This window comes from Zalophus californianus, chromosome 2 (genome assembly GCF_009762305.2).
Source record: "Zalophus californianus isolate mZalCal1 chromosome 2, mZalCal1.pri.v2, whole genome shotgun sequence".
NCBI classification, from domain to species: domain Eukaryota; kingdom Metazoa; phylum Chordata; class Mammalia; order Carnivora; family Otariidae; genus Zalophus; species Zalophus californianus.
Window position 1 is genome coordinate 43138539 of NC_045596.1, and position 22025 is coordinate 43160563.

General features: G+C 42.5%; 1 protein-coding gene across 5 annotated transcripts in view; it reads left to right on the forward strand.

The window, feature by feature from the left end:
- KIT (KIT proto-oncogene, receptor tyrosine kinase) overlaps positions 1–20153 on the forward strand; it is an 83801-nt gene extending 63648 nt beyond the window's left edge. For 2 of the 5 annotated variants that reach the window (XM_027597968.2, XM_027597969.2), the window contains exons 8-21: positions 2867–2981; positions 4603–4796; positions 5986–6092; positions 6188–6314; positions 6603–6707; positions 6794–6904; positions 8113–8263; positions 10151–10242; positions 10708–10835; positions 11917–12039; positions 15749–15860; positions 15967–16066; positions 16435–16540; positions 17677–20153. In XM_027597968.2, the coding sequence (XP_027453769.1) occupies positions 2867–2981; positions 4603–4796; positions 5986–6092; positions 6188–6314; positions 6603–6707; positions 6794–6904; positions 8113–8263; positions 10151–10242; positions 10708–10835; positions 11917–12039; positions 15749–15860; positions 15967–16066; positions 16435–16540; positions 17677–17805 (1700 nt within the window). In that variant the 3' untranslated portion in view covers positions 17806–20153. The remainder of the gene's footprint in view (positions 1–2866; positions 2982–4602; positions 4797–5985; positions 6093–6187; positions 6315–6602; positions 6708–6793; positions 6905–8112; positions 8264–10150; positions 10243–10707; positions 10836–11916; positions 12040–15748; positions 15861–15966; positions 16067–16434; positions 16541–17676) is intronic. The other 3 variants (XM_027597970.2, XM_027597971.2, XM_027597972.1) reach the window with 3 other exon arrangements.
- The last annotated feature ends 1872 nt before the right edge of the window (positions 20154–22025 follow it).

The window sequence follows — 22025 nt, forward strand, 5'->3', positions numbered from 1 at the left end:
ACATGTAACTGATTATGTAATTTTGAGCTGTTCCGATTTTTTTAGTTAAGAAATGTTTTATTGGTTCATTATTAGTTAGCTACATGTTCATTGTAAAAAAATTAGAAAATAAGTCAAAAGAATAAAATAGAAACTATCCATAACCCGACTACCCGGAGATAACCATTGTTAACATCTTAAGGTACCCTTTCAGCTTTTGGTTTTTTTTCTATTAAGTTAAGTGTTTAATTCCACTCCGAAAAATCTGTCCTGTGGCATTAGGAGGGAATGTCGATGTGAGGGAATCTTTCTTAGGACCTTGATTCCCGTCCAAGTCCTGTCCAATTATCTTTGCCATCTCTATGTGGACCCTCTCCCCTTTAATCTCGGTGTTAAAGCAAAAGTCATAAGACCAGGTAAACATGTGGCTATCTGATTGGCTCACTGTTAGAAAAGAGTGAATATCGTGTTCCTACCCAGCAAAGTCACCATCGGGTCCCTTGTGATTCTGATCAAACTCCTTTGACTCGGAGGAACTGGGTTCTTTGGAGGGGACTTAACCGTTCAGACAGCTCTTACCGTGTGTCCGCCACAGGTCAGACTCTGCTCCGAGTCAGAGGTACCACTGGTAAGATGTGATTCTGCCCTTGAGAGCGTGGAGTCTGATGGAGGAGGCCGACCCAGGGTGTTGTATAAGAGGGTCAGGTGCTCTAACATGTTGCGGGAATAGGGAGGAGAGACCGACCAACTTGGCTTTGGAGAGTTGAGGATGGCTTGGAAAAGGAGATGACACTTGAAAAGAGTCCAGAGAGACCTGCCTTATGGCGCCTGCCGTCTTCAGCAAGTGGCGTTCTCCTCAAGTTCCGCTGTTTTTTTGTGTTCTGCCCTACTTTCCCTCCCGATCACACAGTTGCCCATGATAATTAAATGAGACTCGCCAGATGGATGCTTTCACAAGACGATGGCTCGTCTTCTTGCTCTATTTGTGAAAGCTGGCATTGGACCCAAACTCTCAAGGATGCTCCTACCTTGAGATCACTTTGGAGTGCCGCTCTCTTGTGTGTATGAGCCAAATGGCCTGCCCGGCCGCGGGACCAGGCTGAGTGACAGGTGGGTGTGCCACGCGTGTGGGCTCTGCTCCCCGCCAAGCCGTTTTGCCTGCAAGGAGGTGAGGTGCTGAGAAGTTGTTCTACAGTGTTCCTCGCCTTGAAGAAATAAGCTCCTAAGCTTCTGATCTGTTGGTCCTGCCTTTTTCTCACCATGTATGTTTTTCCTATCAGTTGCAACATAATCGAGGTCGGATTCCCAATGCATCGGGTTAAAACACAACCACATTAGTTATCACACTATCTTAAGCAATTTCTAGATCACTGAAGAGCCTGTTCAGAGTGGCAAATACAGTTAATTTAATTGGTAGCAGACTTGATTAACCAAGGGTAGGTACTCTGAATTGAAAATAATAGCTGAATCATTAATAAACTAATAATTAATAAATCTGTTTCCTATCTGTGAATCCTTTTTCCTTCTTTGTGTACTTGGGTACTGTTGTTATTCCCATGTGACACATGAGGACACTTGATGGAGGGCAGAGGATTGATGAGCGTGGGAGCCGGGGTGCAGGTCCGCCGCCCCCTGCATGTGGCTCCCAGAGTTCTGCCCTGAAGCCATACTGAGGTTTCGGGGTGAGCGCATCCCCCACCGCTGCCATCAGATCCTTACGGCTTAGCTTACTCATTCTCAGAGGGTTAGAATCCTTCAAATATATTTCCAGTAGAACAACAGAATGTAATAGGGACACCTGGGTGGCTCAGTCGGTTAAGCATCTGCCTTCGGCTCAGGTCATGATCCCAGGGTCCTGGGATCAAGCCCCCTCATCGGGCTCCTTGCTCAGTGAGGAGTCTACTTCTCCCTCTGCCTCTGCCCCTCCCCCTACTCATGCTCTATCAAATAAATAAATAAAATCTTAAAAAAAAGAACAACTGAACATATTAAATTCATTTTCCTTTCACTTTAGAAAATAATCTCAAGAATTTGCAGTGCTTTAGGGCACTCTTGATTGAATACCAGTTGATTATTGTCGTTACCCAGAAATGTCAAATTAGAGCATTCCTGCTGATACAACTTAACTTTTTCAGTTGATTGTACACAGGTTTAGACATACGTATGAATAAAACTCTTGGGCTGGTTTCCTGTTACAATTTTTCTGTCCATATTTTGCATTTGAAATACAAATTTGGAGTTAAAAGCCCATATTGTATTTTACTCTTATGTTTTGGCTTCTCTGTAAATAGGGTGATTCACTTCTTTTATTTCCACCCACTCCCTTCTGCCCCCCCCCCCCCCAAAAGACATTCCTGTGTGTGGCGGGGGGCAGGGAGAGCTTCTCTTTTCCTGTAAGTCCTCTTAATTTTATCCACTCAAGTCTGCACCATAACTTGAAATTCCTATGGCAGATTCAGTAATTTGAAATTCTGATGGCAGGAATCTTAAACAGGATTTCCATCTTCACAACAGTTTGGAATCCTAAAGTTTGGATTAGAAGCAGTCTTTCACATTCCCGCTCACTGGAAACAGAAACCTGGCCAGTGGTCCTGTGAACCCTGCTTCAGTCGTCCCTGAACAGGAAGTTCTCAAGGACCCCCCCACATCTGCAATGTGGACAGTCTACACTGGAGTCACGCAGCTCTGTGAAAGCCTTTCCTGGTCTGACCCTCACCTCTGTCTCCCTGTGCCTGCCACTCACTGTGTCCAGTTCTCCCCTTTGAACGTGTTCCCTCAGGGTCCTCTTCAACCTCAAGGAAAATTCTAAGGATTTGAAAACAGTGGAGGCGGGGAGTCTTGAGGTTTCCCAGCAGTCTGACGTATGGCCGTTTCTCTTTTCCTGCAGCAAAACCAGAAATCCTGACTCATGAAAGTCTCGTGAATGGCATGCTCCAGTGTGTGGTAGCAGGATTCCCAGAGCCCACAGTAGATTGGTATTTTTGTCCAGGAACTGAGCAGAGGTGAGAGGATTATTTGGGGTACTACCTGACACGAATGAGGAAAGGACTGCAATGTAGTTACATGTCAGATAGGTTGTCAGATTTTTTTTTAAAGCTTTGTTTGATTATATATTTTTTTCTATCTGTGTAGCTTTTTATGGGAGCATAATTGCTGTATTTTTCGTGGTAGACATTAATTTTGTTTGCTGAAAAATGATTACTGAGTGACTTCTCTATTTTGGTGGTTATCTTTTGGATTTATCATGCAATTTCTAGCCTGCAGGTAGATCAAGCAATTTTCCAGGACAGGGTAATTAGATTTCCATCCTATACACAGGAGGCAATGTGTGTGGGAAATGTGGCTGTAGTTATCATGAAAAAAAAAATTACCTCAGAAGTTAATTGCCAAGTTACCAAAAAGTAATGATCGTGCAGTTACAACATACATACGGCATTTGTAAGCTCCATGTTTTTAAGAGGTTTTCTCCTTGATTAGGCGCCTGGCCCCTGAGCAGAACACATCTGGCTTTGTGCTTCTTCTCCTTCCCAATCTGCACTTAAGCCTTAAATTGTCCTTTCACATTACCTGAAGATGAAAGTGGGGTCACCATGGCTGTTTTTATCCATCAAATGCTGTTTTGTGCTCAGGCTTTAAAAGCCCAGTGTAACATCACAATTGAATAGTCAGGATAATAATAGAAATCTTATTTTTCACAGAATAGTCCTTTTTATCACAAGTTGGAAGAGGTTACGTAGGATTGTTGTTTTCAGTGGGGTTTTATTGGAATGTTTTCTTTGGGGAACGGTAAGAAGGACTCGAGACCCCTGGAAAAGCCCCTGCCGTGGAAGCAGCCCTAGCAGTTACTGTTGTTCATACTTAACGGAGCACCAGCTGTACACCAGATGCTGGTCTAGTGAGCAAAATGCACCTGAGTCCCTGCTTTGTGAGTTTATATCTCATGGGTAGAGGTGAACTAAAGATGAAATTTTAACAGTTAAGTGCTAATGAGGAAAATAAAGCGAGGTAAGTGAATAGGAAAGTATTAGGTATATGGGGGACGTAATTTGAAATGGGATCCTCTGTGGCCAGCCTGTGATGGGCTCTGCCATCAGGAGTACAAGTCAGTGGTCCAGCCTGTCTCCCTTGGTAAAACCTGGAGCTGCTGGGGTGTTGGGGGCCGCCCTGTGTTCATCCATGTAGACTTGATCTCTTTCCTCCTCTAGGCTCTTTTCTTCAGCCCTCATGTACCCTTTCACAGTTACTTTATCAAGGGCTACTGTGTGCCAGCCATCCTTTCTTTCATTCATTTCCAGCCCTTTCAGTTACCCTCTAACGTGGGTCTTACCCATCTTGTAGCTACAGGAACTGAGTCCTGGAGAGTTTTAAGTATCTGGTCCACAGAAAAGGTGTTTGAATCAGGAGTCAAACTCCTATCTCACTCCCTATTTCTTCTTTGCCGCCATGCCCTTGTTGCTCGCGGCACCAGGGAGGTGCCCATCCGTCCTCATGCTCTTGGTTGTAAAAGGAAATTTCTGATGATGACCCACTAGCTTTGTTGTAAAAGTATGCCAAATCCAGTGTGTTTGATTGAGTGATTGGTTTTCTTAGAGTAAATCCGGGTTGTTCTTTTCTTCCCTCTAGGTGTTCCGTTCCTATCGGGCCAATGGATGTGCAGATGCAAAACTCATCTGTCTCACCGTCTGGAAAACTCGTGGTTCAGAGCTCCATTGATTACAGCACATTCAAGCACAACGGCACGGTCGAGTGTAGGGCTTACAACAATGTGGGCAGGAGTTCTGCCTTTTTTAACTTTGCATTTAAAGGTAACAGCAAAGGTATATTTCTTTTTAATCCAATTTTAAGGGGATGTTTAGGCTCTGCCTGCCATATCAGTCATGATTTTAAGTCCATTCCATCAATGGCCATGTCATTTCTGGTAATTTCTTCATTGTCCCATGCTGTCATCGAACTCACTAAGTTTCATTCTGTACTAGTTTGTTAATGACATGTATGCAGTGATTTTAACCACATACATATGTATTTACGTGTGTGTGCACATATGTATGTATGCGTGCACGTGTGTGCGTATGTGTATATAGTGAACTGCATATTTGTAGTTGTTCTCATTAAAAAGGGGGTGGAAAGAGAAAATAGGGAAGTGTATTTGCCTTATAGCCAAATACAACCAGAATTAGGGCAATTTAAAAAGTTAAATTCAATTTAAAAGTTTAGTTATTGAAAATCTTGTATTTTAACACATTGCCAGACACTGTATCAGAAGGTTAGCGCTGCTTTTTATGAAGTTATGTCAGTGAGCCATTTCTTTAATGTCTGTAAAATTCGATTCATGAGGGACTACCTCTCCTAACATAAGTTAAATGATCCTTGTGGATAAATTAATGAATTGGTATGAAGTTAGACGACAAAGAAACTGGGCACCTACCTGCGTAGGGCTTAGTTTTTGTTTTCTCGAGTTGGCAAAGACGTGTGCCAGTAAGCGGTATACTTTCAGTTTTTGAGTAATGAGGGGAAGAATCCTACATTGTTCTTCATCACAGATTTTTTTTTTCTCAGACAGGCAATGAAAAGAACTCTTTAAAAATGTTTTCTTGGTTATAGAAGAAATTCTTGCTCAGTGTAGAAAATTTGGAAAATACAGGAAAGCATAAAGAAGAAAACATAAACCATCCATAAATTTAGGAAACTTCTTAAAGTTGTCCAAGGCAGGAATTTGGTTGAAGTAGGAAGTTCATTCATATGTTGCTTTTTATGGGCAAAACAGCATAAAATTATTCTTGTGCTACAGAAATCTCTGCTTCCTCAGTAGTCTAGTTTAAAGTTGTTAATTCATTGAATAACCAGAGTAAGGTAATAGTAGCAAGGCAAGGAGCTGATGAGATGCCCTTGGCTTTGAATCCTGCTTGGGCTGTAAGATGGGGGATGGGTGAGTTTGGGGTTAGGTGGTTGTGGTGAAGATCCATCCCTGCTAATAGCTTATGATTCCACATTCCCCTTTCATTTTAGAACAAATCCATCCCCACACCCTGTTCACACCTTTGCTGATTGGTTTTGTGATCGCGGCTGGTATGATGTGCATTATCGTGATGATTCTTACCTACAAATATTTACAGGTAATCATTCGTTCATTCTCTACCCTAAGGACTGTAATGATTGAAACATTAATCATTGAAAGATGACGTATATCTCTCCCTCTCTCCCTGACCAGAAACCCATGTATGAAGTACAGTGGAAGGTTGTTGAGGAGATAAATGGAAACAATTACGTTTACATAGACCCAACACAACTTCCTTATGATCATAAATGGGAGTTTCCCAGAAACAGGCTGAGTTTTGGTCAGTATGAAAACGGGCTTTCCGTGTAACCTTTTTGTGTACACATACAGCAGTGATTTTAGGGAACCCCATTAGCTTCCTTTGTTCTGTTCCACCTGAGACAATAAGTATTTTCTGTGACAGTTGACCACCTTTGATAGATTTCGCATAAAGCACATTATAGAGAAACGTCTCTAGACGGCCTTGGCCTTAATTCCTTAACAATTCCTTAATTGTTGACTTTGAAATTACCCGGGTGGTTCGTCGGTCCCACCGCCATCACTTGCTGTCTTCTCTTCCTTTCTGCAGGGAAAACTCTGGGCGCCGGTGCCTTCGGGAAAGTGGTTGAGGCTACTGCATACGGCCTCATTAAGTCAGATGCGGCCATGACTGTGGCCGTTAAGATGCTCAAACGTAAGTTTCTGCAGGCTCCTGCATGCCCTCAACATTGACTTGCCAAATCTGCTCTTTGCTAAGATGAAACATTTTTCTAATTTTAGCAAGTGCCCATTTAACCGAACGAGAGGCCCTGATGTCTGAGCTCAAAGTCTTGAGTTACCTTGGTAATCACATGAATATTGTGAATCTTCTTGGAGCATGCACCATTGGAGGTAAAGCCATGACCAAATTAACTTTTATTATCTTTCAAATTTATCAGAAGAGGGGAGATTTTAATATATTTTCGACAATGCTTGATTATATCCTCTTGCCAGATTTTTACGGGTTGTTACCTCTTGCTAGATTTCACACCCCTGCCCTGAAAAGCTGTTGTTCTTAAGAATGTATATTTTAGTTTTATCATCATGGGGTGGGACAGCCCAGGACATACCCTAGTTACTGTCACGGACGTTGAATTGACGCTGACCTCTTAAGTATCTTGAGAACGTCCCCTCTCATCCAGAAAGCTTTTGTTTTATCTTGCAAGCTTGATATTTTGCCGGATTATAGTCAGTCACAAAGGGTTACTATTCATTTGCATCCCGTAATTAAAGATAGACTTTGAAGCCTACCAGTTCTCAAATACACACCAAATGAGGCAAACACTTCACTTCTGTGAAAAAACTAAATACCCAGTTTAAAGCAGTTCTGAAGTAGAGCCTTCCATCAAGGATGTCTGGATGTTTCCAGAAAGCATTTTGGTCTAAAGGAACAAAGATGTGTAACACGAGCTCTTCCTCAAGATGTACAGGGATTCACGGTCAAGTTGACAGCTTAGAGAATTTCTTAAAACAGCCCCCATACACGTGGCTTCCATATCATGACTTGTTCATGAAAGTTTCTGCCCAAGTCAGTTCGTTGCCTGTGAACTTCACAGCGGTAGCGTGAGGCGTATTCACCACATGGAGAAACCCTGGTGCCCGCTTGCACTCAGGAGGCAGGTGATGCCCTGCCGCTCAGGTGCTCACCTGCTCTCCGGGCTCGTCTCAGCTGGCCGTTCCGTGCCATTGGTTTTCCTATTATGCCGCACTCTGTGCCCTTCGTCATTTCCATAATAACACTGAGAGGGCGTGAAGCCCCGCTACAAACAGAAGTGACTCAGAGGATTCATGCAGGAAATTTGATGAGAGTATAACGTCGAAAGCAGTAACTCTTGTGTGTGAGACCGGCAGTCGTGCCGGGCCCCGGGCACGGACGTCACTTAGAACGAACGTCAGGTGCATGGGGGCTTACTGGGGGACTTGTACTCTACAAAATGCTGGCTTTTAGTTGGCTTGGCAATGAACCAGAATGAAAATGGTCATGATCACCCCTGAGTGTATATATGGCAAGATTGTTTATATAGCTCACCTCTTTTTAACCTTCTCTTACATGCCTGTAGGGCCCACCCTGGTCATCACTGAATACTGCTGCTATGGTGATCTTTTGAATTTTTTGCGAAGAAAACGTGATTCATTTATTTGCTCAAAGCAGGAAGATCACGCTGAAGTGGCACTTTATAAGAACCTTCTGCATTCAAAGGAGTCTTCCTGGTAAGACTGATTTACATAAATAGCTGTTGACAGGCAGTTTGTGGGGTCATAAGGGTTTGCAATCAAGGCTGATTCTTTAAACAAATGAACAGAGGTACTTTGAGGCGCCAAATCAGAATTATTAAATCATTTAGATGTCATCAACAATTTAGAAAGTTTGAATAGTGTTTGTAAAGATTTAAGTAGTGTTAAACTTAGATTTTTATTGATTTTTTTTTTTTAATGCATCTTTAGTTTTTTTCAGAGCATTAGTTCTGTTCAGTGGAGTGAATTCTGTACCTGTTTCTCTTATCATGGCTCTGTTCTTGTGTGTCATTTCATTTATTCTGTTGGGCTTGGTGCTATATGCATCTCTACAAGCAAGACGCTGCTTATAGAGAAAATGCTAAAGCCTGTCAAGTTGTAAATTTCTTGAAAACCTTTAACAGAATGACAAAAGAGCTCTGAACTTTATCTCTGCACGTAGGTTTCTCACCATCTACCTCTGAATTATTCCTGTATACCTTGCCCTTTTTTTTTTTGAACTCATCATGCTATTAAAAGGCACAACGACTCTAGCACATTATTTAAAATTCTGAACCTTATTTTCATCGCTTTCATCTTTAATATCATTCTGAATTTGAATGGTGTATAAAGAGCTTCAGATTCCTTTAAGAACAGTTAGTGTGGCTTACAGCCAGAATGGCATTCTTCTCTCCCATGCCTGGCCTGTTCTTTCCAAAGGTTGAGATCTACCACTGATGAAGATTTCCTGGATTCACCCAGCCCAACAGAAATCATATTCATCATGCCCAGTCCCTTATCCTTTATATTTCTGAAGTTGTGTGGTGGATTTCTCTCCTTCTTATTCATTCTGCCCCCTACGTTTCGAGATGGCAGGACTTTGTTTCTTAAACTTAGCTCCAGGCCCTCAAGAAGACCTCGGCGACTATTACTGATGGGCAGTTACCTCTTAAAGCCCTTTTTTGTACCCCTGGCTAAAGTTCTAAAGCCCAGGTGAAGCCTTTTTATTTTACTTTTTTCTAGTCCTGTAGACTGGGGTGGTGTCAAGTGGTAGTAAAATACAGAACAAACCACCTTTTGTTAAGTTTCTCCAGAGCATATGCTCTTTGTATGAGTAAATGAGCCACTTTGCCTTATTTCTAAAACCTTGGCCCCATATCTCTTTCTCAACTTTCTTGAAATAATGTCCCAAATTGTTCAATCCGATGTGGTGTTCTTTGTGCTTTGGGATCCCATATGGGACTAGAACCACCAGCATACTCCGAAGGAGATTGTTGTCATAGTGTTTCTATGCTAATCAGAAGCAGGAAGTACTAGAAATCTTGAAGACTTTCCAGCCAAATGTTGCAGATTCAAGAGGTCCAGATGGTTCAGAAAATCATCCAAATTATTGGTGTTTATCTGAACTAAACTTGGTTTTTTCAAACCTTCCTCCATCAGTCGCTATATGTTAACGATCCCTGCCTTCCCCCATCACACATCTCAGAAGCTCTTGTTCTTTGTGTCTTTCTTGTCTCTTTCATCTTCTCTCTTGGGGCTAATTTAGAGAGTTTGAGGGAATGGGGGCTAATGTTTTTGGCTCTCTGTTTCCCATTAAATCCCTGGTGTCAAGAAATGGGAAATTTCTAACCTGAGTCCCATCTATGATTGAACACAAAAAAAGACGGTCTCATTCCTGGGCATTGGACCCTAATGTTGAATATTAAAAACGCCTATCTTATGAACAAGATTTTCTTCATTCAAACTTGGTAATACTTTCTTTGAACAAAATCAGCCTCTTGTGTAAAAAAGGCAGTGGGGAGATAGAGCCTGCCCCATGGGTACCCCCCTGTTTCCCATTTTATTCAGTCCTGATTTGATGGATGGATATTTCATCTCTCACAGCAATGATAGTACTAATGAATACATGGACATGAAACCCGGAGTTTCTTATGTGGTGCCAACCAAGGCAGACAAAAGGAGATCTGCGAGAATAGGTGGGTACCTATGAAACAATAAAAACAACTTCATTTACAGAGGATTTCTCATACCGCTGTGAAATATACTAGCATTCCCCAGAGTGACTGTTTCTTCTTTCCAATAGGGACCAGTGGCAATGCCACTGGTCAGTGGCAGTTAAGGGTTCCAAGTGGGTATCAGAGCATTTGCTTATTGTATAGGGGCATCTCACTGCATAGATGAAAAATATATGTGTTATCAGATGTGTATTTTGCATATTAAAAAATAGGCGATTTTTTTATTGATCCACCATCCTCCCTGGAAGCCCCAGATCGTGAATATTAGCTTTGTGCTTGGGCACTTACCTTTCCTCAACGCTGGGCAGGTGACTTGCCTGCATATTCACATCAGTTCCTTCCTTACCAGCCTTTGGTATCCTTGTCACTGTCTTCTGTTTTCCGCGCTTTGAGGTTTCATTGCTAAGAAAGTCCTTCTCCTAACAGGCTCATACATAGAAAGAGATGTGACTCCCGCCATCATGGAAGATGACGAGTTGGCCCTGGACCTGGAGGACTTGCTGAGTTTTTCTTACCAGGTGGCCAAGGGCATGGCATTCCTCGCCTCAAAGAATGTGAGTGGGTGTGGTTCTCGGAGCAGAATGCCCTACCCCCCAACCCCAACCCCAGTGGAGCATTTTAGAGCCCTAGTTAGAATACACAGTCTCATTTGGAAGTGTGGTAACCCAAAACAGAGGAAATTGAGTTTCTTCATGTTCCAACTGCTGTCTCTTTGGAATTCCTATTCTCATTTATAAGCTTTAAAGTGCAAGCCTGTCTAAATGAGCTTTCTATGAATATTTTTTTTTTTATGCAGTGAATTCATTTAAAAATTTTGGCTTTCAGGATACAGGAGCTGCTCTTAGAAAATAGAGAGAGAATGATTTCATCAGCAAAAGGAGGGGTTGCCTCACGCACTTGCAGTGCTTGGTGAAGCACGTATTTGGGTTTTATTGGAAGTTAGACCTCAGTTATTGTATGGGTTCATGAAGTATGGAGGAATAAGGAATCAGAGAGAATAATAAGCATTTGGGAAAAAAGATAGGGATGGGAAGAGAATGATGGAACCAAAGCAAGGAACATAGTCTCTGGAAGAGTGAGAGGAATTCCCTAGCATACGGGACGAGCAGACTAGCAGGAGGTAACAGATCCTACCCTTAAGTGTCATTGGTGACATTTCCAAACAATTACCAAACCGAGAGAGTATGATATAAGATGGCTGAAATAAAGAGCCTTTTCCCTGTGTCCTTGGGAGACATCAAATTGGAGTTGCAAAGACATTTTAAAAAAACTCTATAAAAGGACATTCAAAGAGAAGCATGCAAAATGAGTGTTCGGTTTAAAAGATACGATATGACTATTTATAATGTATTTTCCTATGAATGAAAGCAGTCCTAAGGAGGGAAAAAGAATTTATTCGAGTTGGTTTGGAAAATGATTATCGTAATTAAGGTCCTAACGATGTGAAACACAAATTTTGAACATCATTCAAAGCATGATTTAGATCTTTATTTTTGGTGCACCGAATAGTTTCAAAGCAAAGCCAAGGTACTGGATTTGTGTGACAGAGCGGCATTCTAGTGTTGAACGTAGTTTTCATTCTTGAGTTTAAAATAAATGTAAATGGTTTTCTTTTCTCTCCCACTCTCCTAATAGTGTATTCACAGAGACTTGGCTGCTAGAAATATCCTCCTTACTCATGGTCGAATCACAAAGATTTGTGATTTTGGTCTAGCCAGAGACATCAAGAATGATTCTAATTATGTGGTCAAAGGAAACGTGAGTACCCACTCTCTGCTTGACAGTCCAGTGAAGGATTTTAGTTTCAAGTTTTCCTAAGAATTGCTTCTTACGAGTTTCCTAATGCAAATCCTACCTTTGAGATAGCATGCATTTTAGCAGTCAAATTAAGGGTACTTCAGCAAAATTTGCATGGTATACTGAACATTACTACAACTAACATTCCGATAATAGAATTCCTAATTCTAATTGTGTAATTATGGGGCATGTGAAAGAAACAGAAATAGCCTTAATTTTCATTATAGCCTGAGAATAGCAATGAACTCTATTTTGTTCAAGTGAAACAAATGTGGGCCTGAAGGTCACAGCAGGGGAATTTTATTTGGAGATTGACATGCTATGTGAAAAAGATTAAAATCTAAGATAGTGTTCAGAATTAGGTATGTAGAATGTTGGCTCTTATAATCAATAGACAGCATATTAAATAGGTTCATAAGTAATAATTGGGTTAGAGAACATACTGATTTTATTTCAGAGTGCTTTATTTCCTTGCCAGTTCTCACTGTATCATCAGAACAACCCCCTGCCATGTCTTCACATTTTCAGAGTTGGAGAAACTAAAGCTCAGTATATTTTACATATTTTAGTAATAAACATCACTCATTCAGAGATGACACAGGTCAGGTAAGGCTGAAACCAGAGCCCATGATCTCCAAAGCAGCATCCTATTACTGTGGGAAGCCATATAGTCCTGTGTATATCTTCTTCTACGTCTATTTGCCCAGGCCCATTTCCCCAGTCTGGATTTATTCCTGGAGGTAGCTATTTATGTGCCTTAGGATAATGTAATATTTTCTCCTCTGTCACCATGGCATCTCTATGGGAAGGCTGTACTTGACTTGGTTTTGTAGAAATGTTGCTGGCTTTCCTTCCTGATCAAACCATATATTTCTTTTTTTTTTTTTTTTTAAGATTATTTATTTATTTATTTATTTGAGAGAGAGAGCAGGAGCAGTGGGGAGGGGCAGAGGGAGAGGGAGAAGCAGACTCCCCGCTGAGCAGGGAGCCTGATACAGGACTCAGTCCCAGGACCCTGAGATCATGGCCTGAGCCGAAGGCAGCTGCTTAACAGACTGAGCCACCCAGGCGTCCCCTCAAAGCATGTATTTCTCATAAATCTCAGATTCTAAGACTAGATTTCATCATTATGAGGGTTAATAGAACCAAGTTCTCTCCATCCTGGTGCATGCACTATTGGAAGAAAGAACGAGGGGTGATTCCTTATCCAGGCCTTTGAATATTGACAGAAGGGCATGAGGAGGAAGGCAGCAGGTTCTGGACCCAGTCTTGCCGAGTTCAAATCTGGTCCCATCATTTGGTGGAGGTATGATATTTGGCAAGAATTACCCAATGCCTGTCAGCCTTGCTTTCTTTCCTCCTCTTGGGAATGGTCCTGTCACCTGCCTCATAAAGTTGTGTGGATTAAATGAGTTGACCTATGTGACGTGCTTAGGACAGTGCCAGCCACATTGCAGCTAGTACAGCACTTGTTCTTACTGTTACAGATGTCTTGATTTGGAATATAAATAATCATGACAGTGGTTACGCTGCAGCTTCTTAATAGCTTGTTACTGGTTAGGGACCTTAGTTGGAATGAACAATTTAGGTCCCACCAGGCTTCTAGATTGGGGGCTCCAGCCCAGGTCCATTGAGCTAACCAATGAAGATCCCTCTTCACCAGGCTCACACAACATGTTACCGCCCCAAATTTACTCGTCATGTGACATCTCCCTGTGTCAGCTTCTCAGAAAGTTCTTCCACTCCACATGGCTTCTTAGTCATTTTTCTGCCGTGGCCCCTTCCACAGTCTGGTGAGGCCAGTTGGAGCCCTTGTCAGAATGTTGTCTTAAATGCATAAAATCTATAGGATTACCAAGAAATGCAGTTCAACTGGAATATAGTTCTCACATTATTGAAAAGTCAGTATTTGACGTCAATCCCTGTGCTTTTTTGTTACACAGAGTAACCTATTCTAGCTGTGGGTCTAAAAACTGCTGTAATTTCGAAGTGATGGTGATATAAACACTAATAATGATGAAGGTGTATGTGGTTACAAAGTCACAGGAACTGCTAAGATTGCTGGGCTTTATTGCCTTTATTCACAACTTAAGAACATGCTAAACTTTACTTAGAAGTTGGTGAAAACAAGAATGTCATGTTTTTACCATCCAAGTTCACAGGCCCCTGAATCCAGGACACATGTAGTAGAGCTCAGGTTAAGAGCCCCCCTGTAGGAGCTTTAGCATAAATTCTGGGAGGAGATACTAGAAGCCTGGCTTGCTTGCTTGCTTTTTTTCTGCTGGCTAAAGTAACTTTTAACACTAGAAAAAAAATTGTCTTCCCAGTTTTCAATCCTAAAGGGATTAAGAGAAGGATTGATCTAGTTTTTTATGGTAGACTAAGATCCAGGAATCCAGAATGTCTGTAAAAGGAATAGTCACAGCAATTTTAGCTTGATTTTAGCAGAAAGGGTTCAGGATGTGAAGTTCAGCTGTTGAATTTAAAGCCTGATCTGCTGCTTGCCACCTTGGAATCATCATGGTCACCATAAGCCACTACCGTTCATTGTGTGCTTGCTTAGGCAGGGCAACTGTTCAGAGGTCAGTGAGTCAGCAGTACTGTGCTGAGCACTTCTGCCCACATGATCTCATTTAACCCGCAAAACAGCTCATGAAATTTGAAACATTATTTTTGCTTTATGGAAGAACATATTGAGGCTTAATTACAGGTACTTAAGTGACATTTCCAGTGTATTTGTAAAGGATAGTTTGTGTGTGATTATGACAGAAGACCCCAAAGAAAAGTAAAGGAAGTATAGTAACAGTAGGCCAGGGCTGGTGTAGAGCACCAGGATCAGATCGTTCTACTCTTCCATTTTCTCACCATTGCTGGCGTAGCCCTCGTTCTTGGCTCAAGATGGCCTCTAGGTAGCCAGGCACCACAGCCAGAAGGCAGGATGGAGGAGGGACGAGAAGGAAAAGATCAAGGGGCAACTGCCAGCCATGTTTTTAAGAAGGCTTTCCTACAGCTACCATATTATACTTCTCACTTAGTGGCCAAACCTGAGTCACATGGCGACGCTAAGCTGCAAAGGAGCTGGGAAATGTAGTTTTTATTGTGGGAGGCCATGTTTCTCTTGTTGGGGAAAACGTATTCTGTGGTAACTAACAAATCTCTGTGTTACTCAAGGCCAGTGATGGAGCCAGATTAGACCCCATGTGTCTGTCCCTGACATCTGTGCTCTTAACCACCACGCTGTATTGACTCAATGTCGCCATCTTTTTTTTTTTTTTTTAAGATTTTATTTATGTGAGAGAGAAATAGAGAGCATGGGGCGGGGGGCAGAGGGAGAGGCAGACTCCCCACCGAACAGGGAGCCCCATGCGGGGCTTGATCCCAGGACCCAGAGGTCATGACCTGAGCCAAAGGCAGACGCTTAACCGCCTGAGCCACCCAGTTGCCCCTCAATGTCCCCATCTTGAAAATGGGGATAGTACTGTTTGAACCACCTGTTTCAGAGGTAGGAAGAGTCATCTGAGTCATAGGGTAAAAGGCCTTTGTGAGATGGCAGTCACCTTCTCACCCTCACCCCCTCAGCACGAGCGATGGCTGTAGGAATATTTTCTATTCAGCTTTTTTTTTGAGCTTCTTAATTAACATTGCCAAATGTGTTGTGCTTGTGTTACAGGCTCGGCTGCCTGTGAAGTGGATGGCACCTGAAAGCATTTTCAACTGTGTGTACACATTTGAAAGTGATGTCTGGTCCTATGGGATTTTTCTGTGGGAGCTGTTCTCTTTAGGTAAAACGCCTTGCAAAGGCACCTTGGTTAGACTCTGAGCATCTTCTTTAAGGTTTTATCAATGTCCTGCTTATTAACACTGATTTGCGAACCGTTTGTGCCTCAGGAAGCAGCCCCTACCCCGGGATGCCAGTTGATTCTAAGTTCTACAAGATGATCAAGGAAGGGTTCCGAATGCTCAGCCCTGAGCATGCACCTGCCGAAATGTAAGGGCCGAGATGTTTTCCTTCAGATCATGCTTCCCCTTTTATTTTCCTTTTCGAAGACAGAAACCCGGGTGTGGGGGGTTTTCACTAGTACAGTCTGAAATATCAACATCTCCTGGTTCCTTTTTATGACATCCTGATCAGATGCCATTTTTGTAGCTTATTTTCATAATCTTTTGTCAGCAAATATGCAGAAAGTTTCAGCAGCCTTTCATAGGTACAGTGTTTTATTTCATGCCCGTGCCATTCATTCCGTATGCCCAGTTGCACGGCCCTGGAATGATATTTGAGATGGTCGCATGAAGTACACTCTGAGAAGCCAGGACAGGGGCGTTGAGGGGTGATTGGAAATGGCCCTTGCTTTGCAGGTATGACATCATGAAGACTTGCTGGGATGCTGATCCCCTAAAAAGGCCAACGTTCAAGCAGATCGTGCAGCTCATTGAGAAGCAGATTTCAGATAGCACCAATCATGTGAGTACACTCCGGCCCCCTCTCTCAGACCCAGTGCTTCCTTATCAGGCTCTGGGGGCTCTGGGACCCTCCCTTCTCTCCTTGGCTTAGGTGGCTTGGGCTTCGGGTAGGCAGGAAAAGCAATGGAAACAGGTTCTTTCTGCCCGACCCCCATTCTGCCATAAAGATGTCAGATGAGGAGGAAAAAGAGTGAAGGGCTTTGCACACAAAGTGTGGAGGCAGAAGCTTCCAAACGGATTTGCTGTGTTTCCTCCCCCACCTCAGATGCTGGTCATGGGGTCGGCATGTTCTCTGTCTCACGTGTCCGGCCCATTCAGCCTCTCAATGGCTGGGGTAATGTGAACTAGAATAAAAGCATAGAAGAGACAGCTTGTTACGGCAGGGAAATAAGCCTTCTGCTCAAACAGGCATAGCCAGAAAATGGCATCTAGCTGTCATGCCCACAAGCCATATAGAATGAAGAGCTTTTTGAGGTTGGGAGATCCCTGCCAGTGATTCGAGGAGGTGTGGAGGTGCTGGGGATTCAAAACTCAAATCCATTATTTCTTTTTCTGCTCTTAAGGAAGAATTGGTGATCCTTTAACTCAGATTTTTTTTTTTTTAAGCTGCTTTTTTGATGGATCGTATGCTTGGAACTATCCTTTCTAAGAGTGTATCACTGATATTTTTGGGTTAAAGCTTGCTCTTCTGGGTGTCAGACCATGTTTCAAATTAAACAGCATTTCCCACCCATGTGTTTAATTCTCAATGGAAGACCCCTGGAAGGGCCACCGATTTCCCAGCAAATGACATCAGCCATTGGGTTATAGTTGGCCATAGCAGTTTATAAACCCTTTTCAATAGTTTATTTAGATAGTACTTGATCCCAGATATATCTCAGCAGAAAAGCACTTTTTTTTTTTTTGCCATCACTTCTTATGTATCAGAGTTTGGGGGAAATGAGGGATAAAACAAAGCTTATGTTTTCTTTTGTCCATATGATTGGGGTTTTGGCCATGAAAATCTTGTCAATCTCCTCTCTTTCAAAGAGGCTTTGTAAGTGACTTGTGATCCCAAAGCTGCAAACACGCCCGCGCACTCTGTCGCTGTGTTCGTTGCAGGGACCAGCGTATTAACCGTGGACTTGTTTTCCTCAGATTTATTCCAACCTAGCAAACTGCAGCCCCCACCAGGAGCGTCCTGTGGTGGACCATTCTGTGCGGATCAACTCTGTGGGCAGCAGCGCATCTTCTACCCAGCCTCTGCTGGTTCACGAAGATGTCTGAAGCAGGAGGCGTGCCGGGGGAGGGGGGGGTCCTCCCCCAACAGGAACGATCCCTGTTCTTTTGGTTTCTATACTGGTTGTTTTGTTCTCCTTCAGCTTGCATCCTATTCCAGAGTAGTCGACACGCCGCTGTAATCCTGTCTTGACGCACACACTTTAGTGGCCAGTGATTTTTGTTACCAGCCACCATCCCTTTTAAGAGTTCAGACTGCATCTTCTACTCCCCAGAGCCAGGCAGCCCCCATTAATGAAAACAAAATAATAATACAGACTTGGGAGCAAGGGAGGGTGGGATGGGCTGGACACCTTGAGTCCTTACCAAGACTTCTCCGATTTGTTTGAAAAGCATCGCTGATAGTTCATTTGAATAAATGGCAGTAGTCACCTTCGGGCCTCCTAACCATCCATAATGATACGATGATGCCGCAAGATTAGAAGCTGAAACCTGATCTCTCGATGTGGAACATGGAATGTTATTAGAACAAAGGGCAGAAGTCTATGAATATCTGGGCTTAAGAAATCTACTATTTCATGCTGGGAATGAGACATAGGCCATGGAAAAATGCTCCCCGAGCATGAATAAAGACACGCTGCTGGGCATGAGCCTTTGTGCTACTGACCGGGTTTGTAAATAGCGTTTGCTGTTAGGACGCTGAATTGGAGAGAAGGCCTCCCCAGCCAGCATTTGTATATACTCATCTATACATCGTACATGTTCGTATATTTGAGGGGGGAAAACCCACACGGTGTCGTTTCTGGATACGACCCTGGCTCAAGTCTGCTGTGTGTAGAAATAGATGAAGAGCCAGACAAGTTTGAAGGAAACAGTGTTTTCTGTTTTGTTTTTAAAGAAAAAAACCATAATTGCCAAGCACAATCTTAACAAAAATCTTTTGTAGCCTATGAACTTGCTCCCCAGATTCTCCAGAACAAGCCTACCAGCTTCAGAATGGCATTGTGCTCAATGGATTCAATGCCATTGGAAAAAGTGACTGATTCACTGCATGACTTCCGCGGGAGGGACAAAACAATGCTGTTTTAGTTTGGATTCTTCGGTAGCCAGAAATTAAATTTAGATTCAGCCTCCTCTGCAGGCATGTCCTGGATGCCGGGCCAGTACCTATATGAGAGAGAGAGAGAGAGAGAGAGAGAGAGAGAGAGAGAGAGAGTGTGTGTGTGTGTGTGTGTGTGTGTGTGTGTGTGTGTGTGTGCGCGCGCTTATAGACAAATATTTGGGGGGCGGTGTTCTTGCCTTGCCGGGCCAGTACCTATATAAGAGAGTGTGTGTGTGTGTGCGTGTGTGCGTGTGTGCGTGTGTGCGTGTGTGTGTGCTTATAGACAAATATTTGGGGGGCGGTGTTCTTGCCTTGATCCCAAGAGGGCCCTTCAGTACTCAAGAAGTAGCTTGGCCTTCATCATCAGTACTGCTTTTGTTTCTCTTCACCTAGCTGTCTGGAGGAACTTCCCAGAAGCTTACATAGCATCCCCATAGGAAGCAGAGTGCTTAAATACTTATTTATTTGCAATCCACCTACACCTCAAGCACCCCGTTGTTTATACTGAACATACTACACCCACTCCTTAGACCTAAGGCTACTCTCCTGCTAAAGCATATTTAAATTTTACCCTTTAGGCTGTAGCCTGGATATTATTCTTAAGAGTTCACTTTTTTTTTTTCCCCAACTCACTGCCCAACTGTCAAGAGGTCCATGTGTGTGCCACAAGGTTTGTGTGTTGTCTCGCGAGATTCAGGTATGCTGCCTTCACGGTTCCCCCTCCTGGGTCCCTTAGACTACGTTTAGAGAACTGTGGTCATTTATCTGGAAGTAACCATTTGCACTGGAGTTCTATACTCTCGCACCTTTCCAAAGGTAACAGGTTTTGGGGTTTTGTCGTCACATGAGAGATCATCACTGTTTGCCATCCTTTGTCGGAACATTTCCTTTGTGTTTCTATTGCCTTTGATTATAGTCAGAAAAGTGGTTGTTAATTATAGATGTCTAGGTACTTCAGGGGCACTTCACTGAGAGTTTTGTCTTGGATATTCTTGAAAGTTTATATTTTTATAATTTTTTTTTTACATCGGATGTTTCTTTTCAGTGGCTTAATGTTTGAAATTATTTTATGGCTTTTTTTGTAAATATTGAAATGTAGCAATAATGTCTTTTGAATATTCCCAGGCCCGTGAGTCCTTGAAAATATTTTTTATATATACAGTAACTTTATGTGTAAATATGTAAGCGGTGCAAGTTTAAAGGATGTTGGTGTTCCATGTGTTTTTTCCTGTTATGTTATCCAATTGTTGACAGTTCTGAAGAATTCTAATAAAAATGTACATATATAAATCAAGTAGAATTTTTTGATTATTTCTTCAAGCTTTAGTGAAACTCAACTTTGAAGTGTTAAAGTGCATTCAATCTGACATTAGAAAGTTTGCTCCTGGTATGCCTAAGATAGAAGCAAGACCATCAGATCGCAAGGATTTATATACTTGAAGATTCAACAGATATTAAGAATTTAGTGTGTGCTGTATTTCCTCATTTTATTTTTACAACCCAAGGTCTCCATTTAAACTGAAAAAGAAATATAGGAAACATTTTGAGAAGACTACACATTGCTATCATTATTATTAGGTTGATTTGTGTGAAATGACCGTTTTTGTGGGCAAAATGATAGCTAAATAGCCATTTCATGTGGTTTAGTCTAATATAACTGGCATGTTTCCTCCTAAAAGAGATTGTCTAAAAATGAACATGAACTGTAAAGTAATCCACAGGGTTGACATGAGGACTCCCAGGAAAATGGTTTGTGTTCCTGTTGGCTTGGATTTCAGAGATAAAGATTAGTCCATCGTGAGATGTTCATGCTCTACCCTTCAACCATTATTCTCACTTGCTTCCGGAACAGTTGAGCTCTATCACTTGCTTGGAGGAAGGTGATTTGTGCCCATTAGTTGGGTCCTTTCTTGTGGCTGGAGCATCCTTCATGATTCTGAAGTGCTGTCCAGACCAGCGGAACCTGCCCAGGGCCTGAGAGACCTCCCAGCCTGAAACAGCAACCCTGAACCACGGAATCCTATTACAAATGAGTTAGGTGCATAAAACACCATCAGCTTTGATTGTCTTTATTGATGTGGCATCCACACCTGCCAAAATAGTATCTCCATAAAGGAAAGGGGAAGGAGGGGTGAAAGGTGTGACCTACAAGGAAGAGGAATCCCTTTGCAATCAGGAGGGAATCTTGTGGCCCGGAACACTTCAAGAGTCAGTGAAAAACAGCCACATTTCGGCCAAGCATTTTCCATTATTATATTACAGACAGGAATGAATGTCAATTGACCACAAAACAAAGAAGTCCTTTCTTGCTGAAGGTTTTCAATGTCATTGAGACTTTTTCATGTGGTAAAATCTTGAGTTAAAAGCAGTCAACGGCCCCTGTATTATTAGCCTGTAGTTAGTTCCCTTGCGGGTCCAGCTTTTAATCACAAAGTAGCATCAGGTGCTTGGTGTCCTGGCTCAAACGGGATTCAAATCCTAGTTGCAGCGTTGTCTCATGACCACTTACTGCTGTGTGATACTGGGCAGTTGGCTCTTGAAATCTTAGTTTCCAGTTTCCATAATAGCATAATCTGCCTAGACCACATTCTTAGGCCTGATACATAAATAGTGCTCACAAACAGTAACTTTTACATGGGCTATTAGGCTTACTAGGAGCAGAGAAGATGCTCCCATACTAGCATAACCCAGTTGGCATCCCATGTGGAACTGTACGGTCAAAATTTGCTTCTAGTTGCTTCTCTCCTGAATGCAAATAATATCGCACTAGTTTGCTGTGAAACTTGACTTTGCTATGGAGATTTCTGTCGTTCTATTAAAATCCCAACTTTGTACCCAGGAATTCAGGGCTCCCTATTGACCAAGCCCTCCTTCCTGGCTTCTCTTACATTACCATAGACCCATGAATATGCCCCACTCTTTCTGCTCCCACCTTTCAAGACCAGGGAAATGATCTCAATTGGAAGTTGCCTTTCAATTCCCATGGCATTCTGTACCCGTATTTCTTACTGCTCTTAAAACCTCTTCGGCCTTGTACTGTAATAATTTTGGTTCTTGTATCTCCTCCCCACCCCCACTCTGTCCTATCTTAAAATCAGGTAACCTAAAATACCTATATGTGCTAGGATTGCTAGTTTTATTGGTTATCCTTTACTTGTTAAAATAT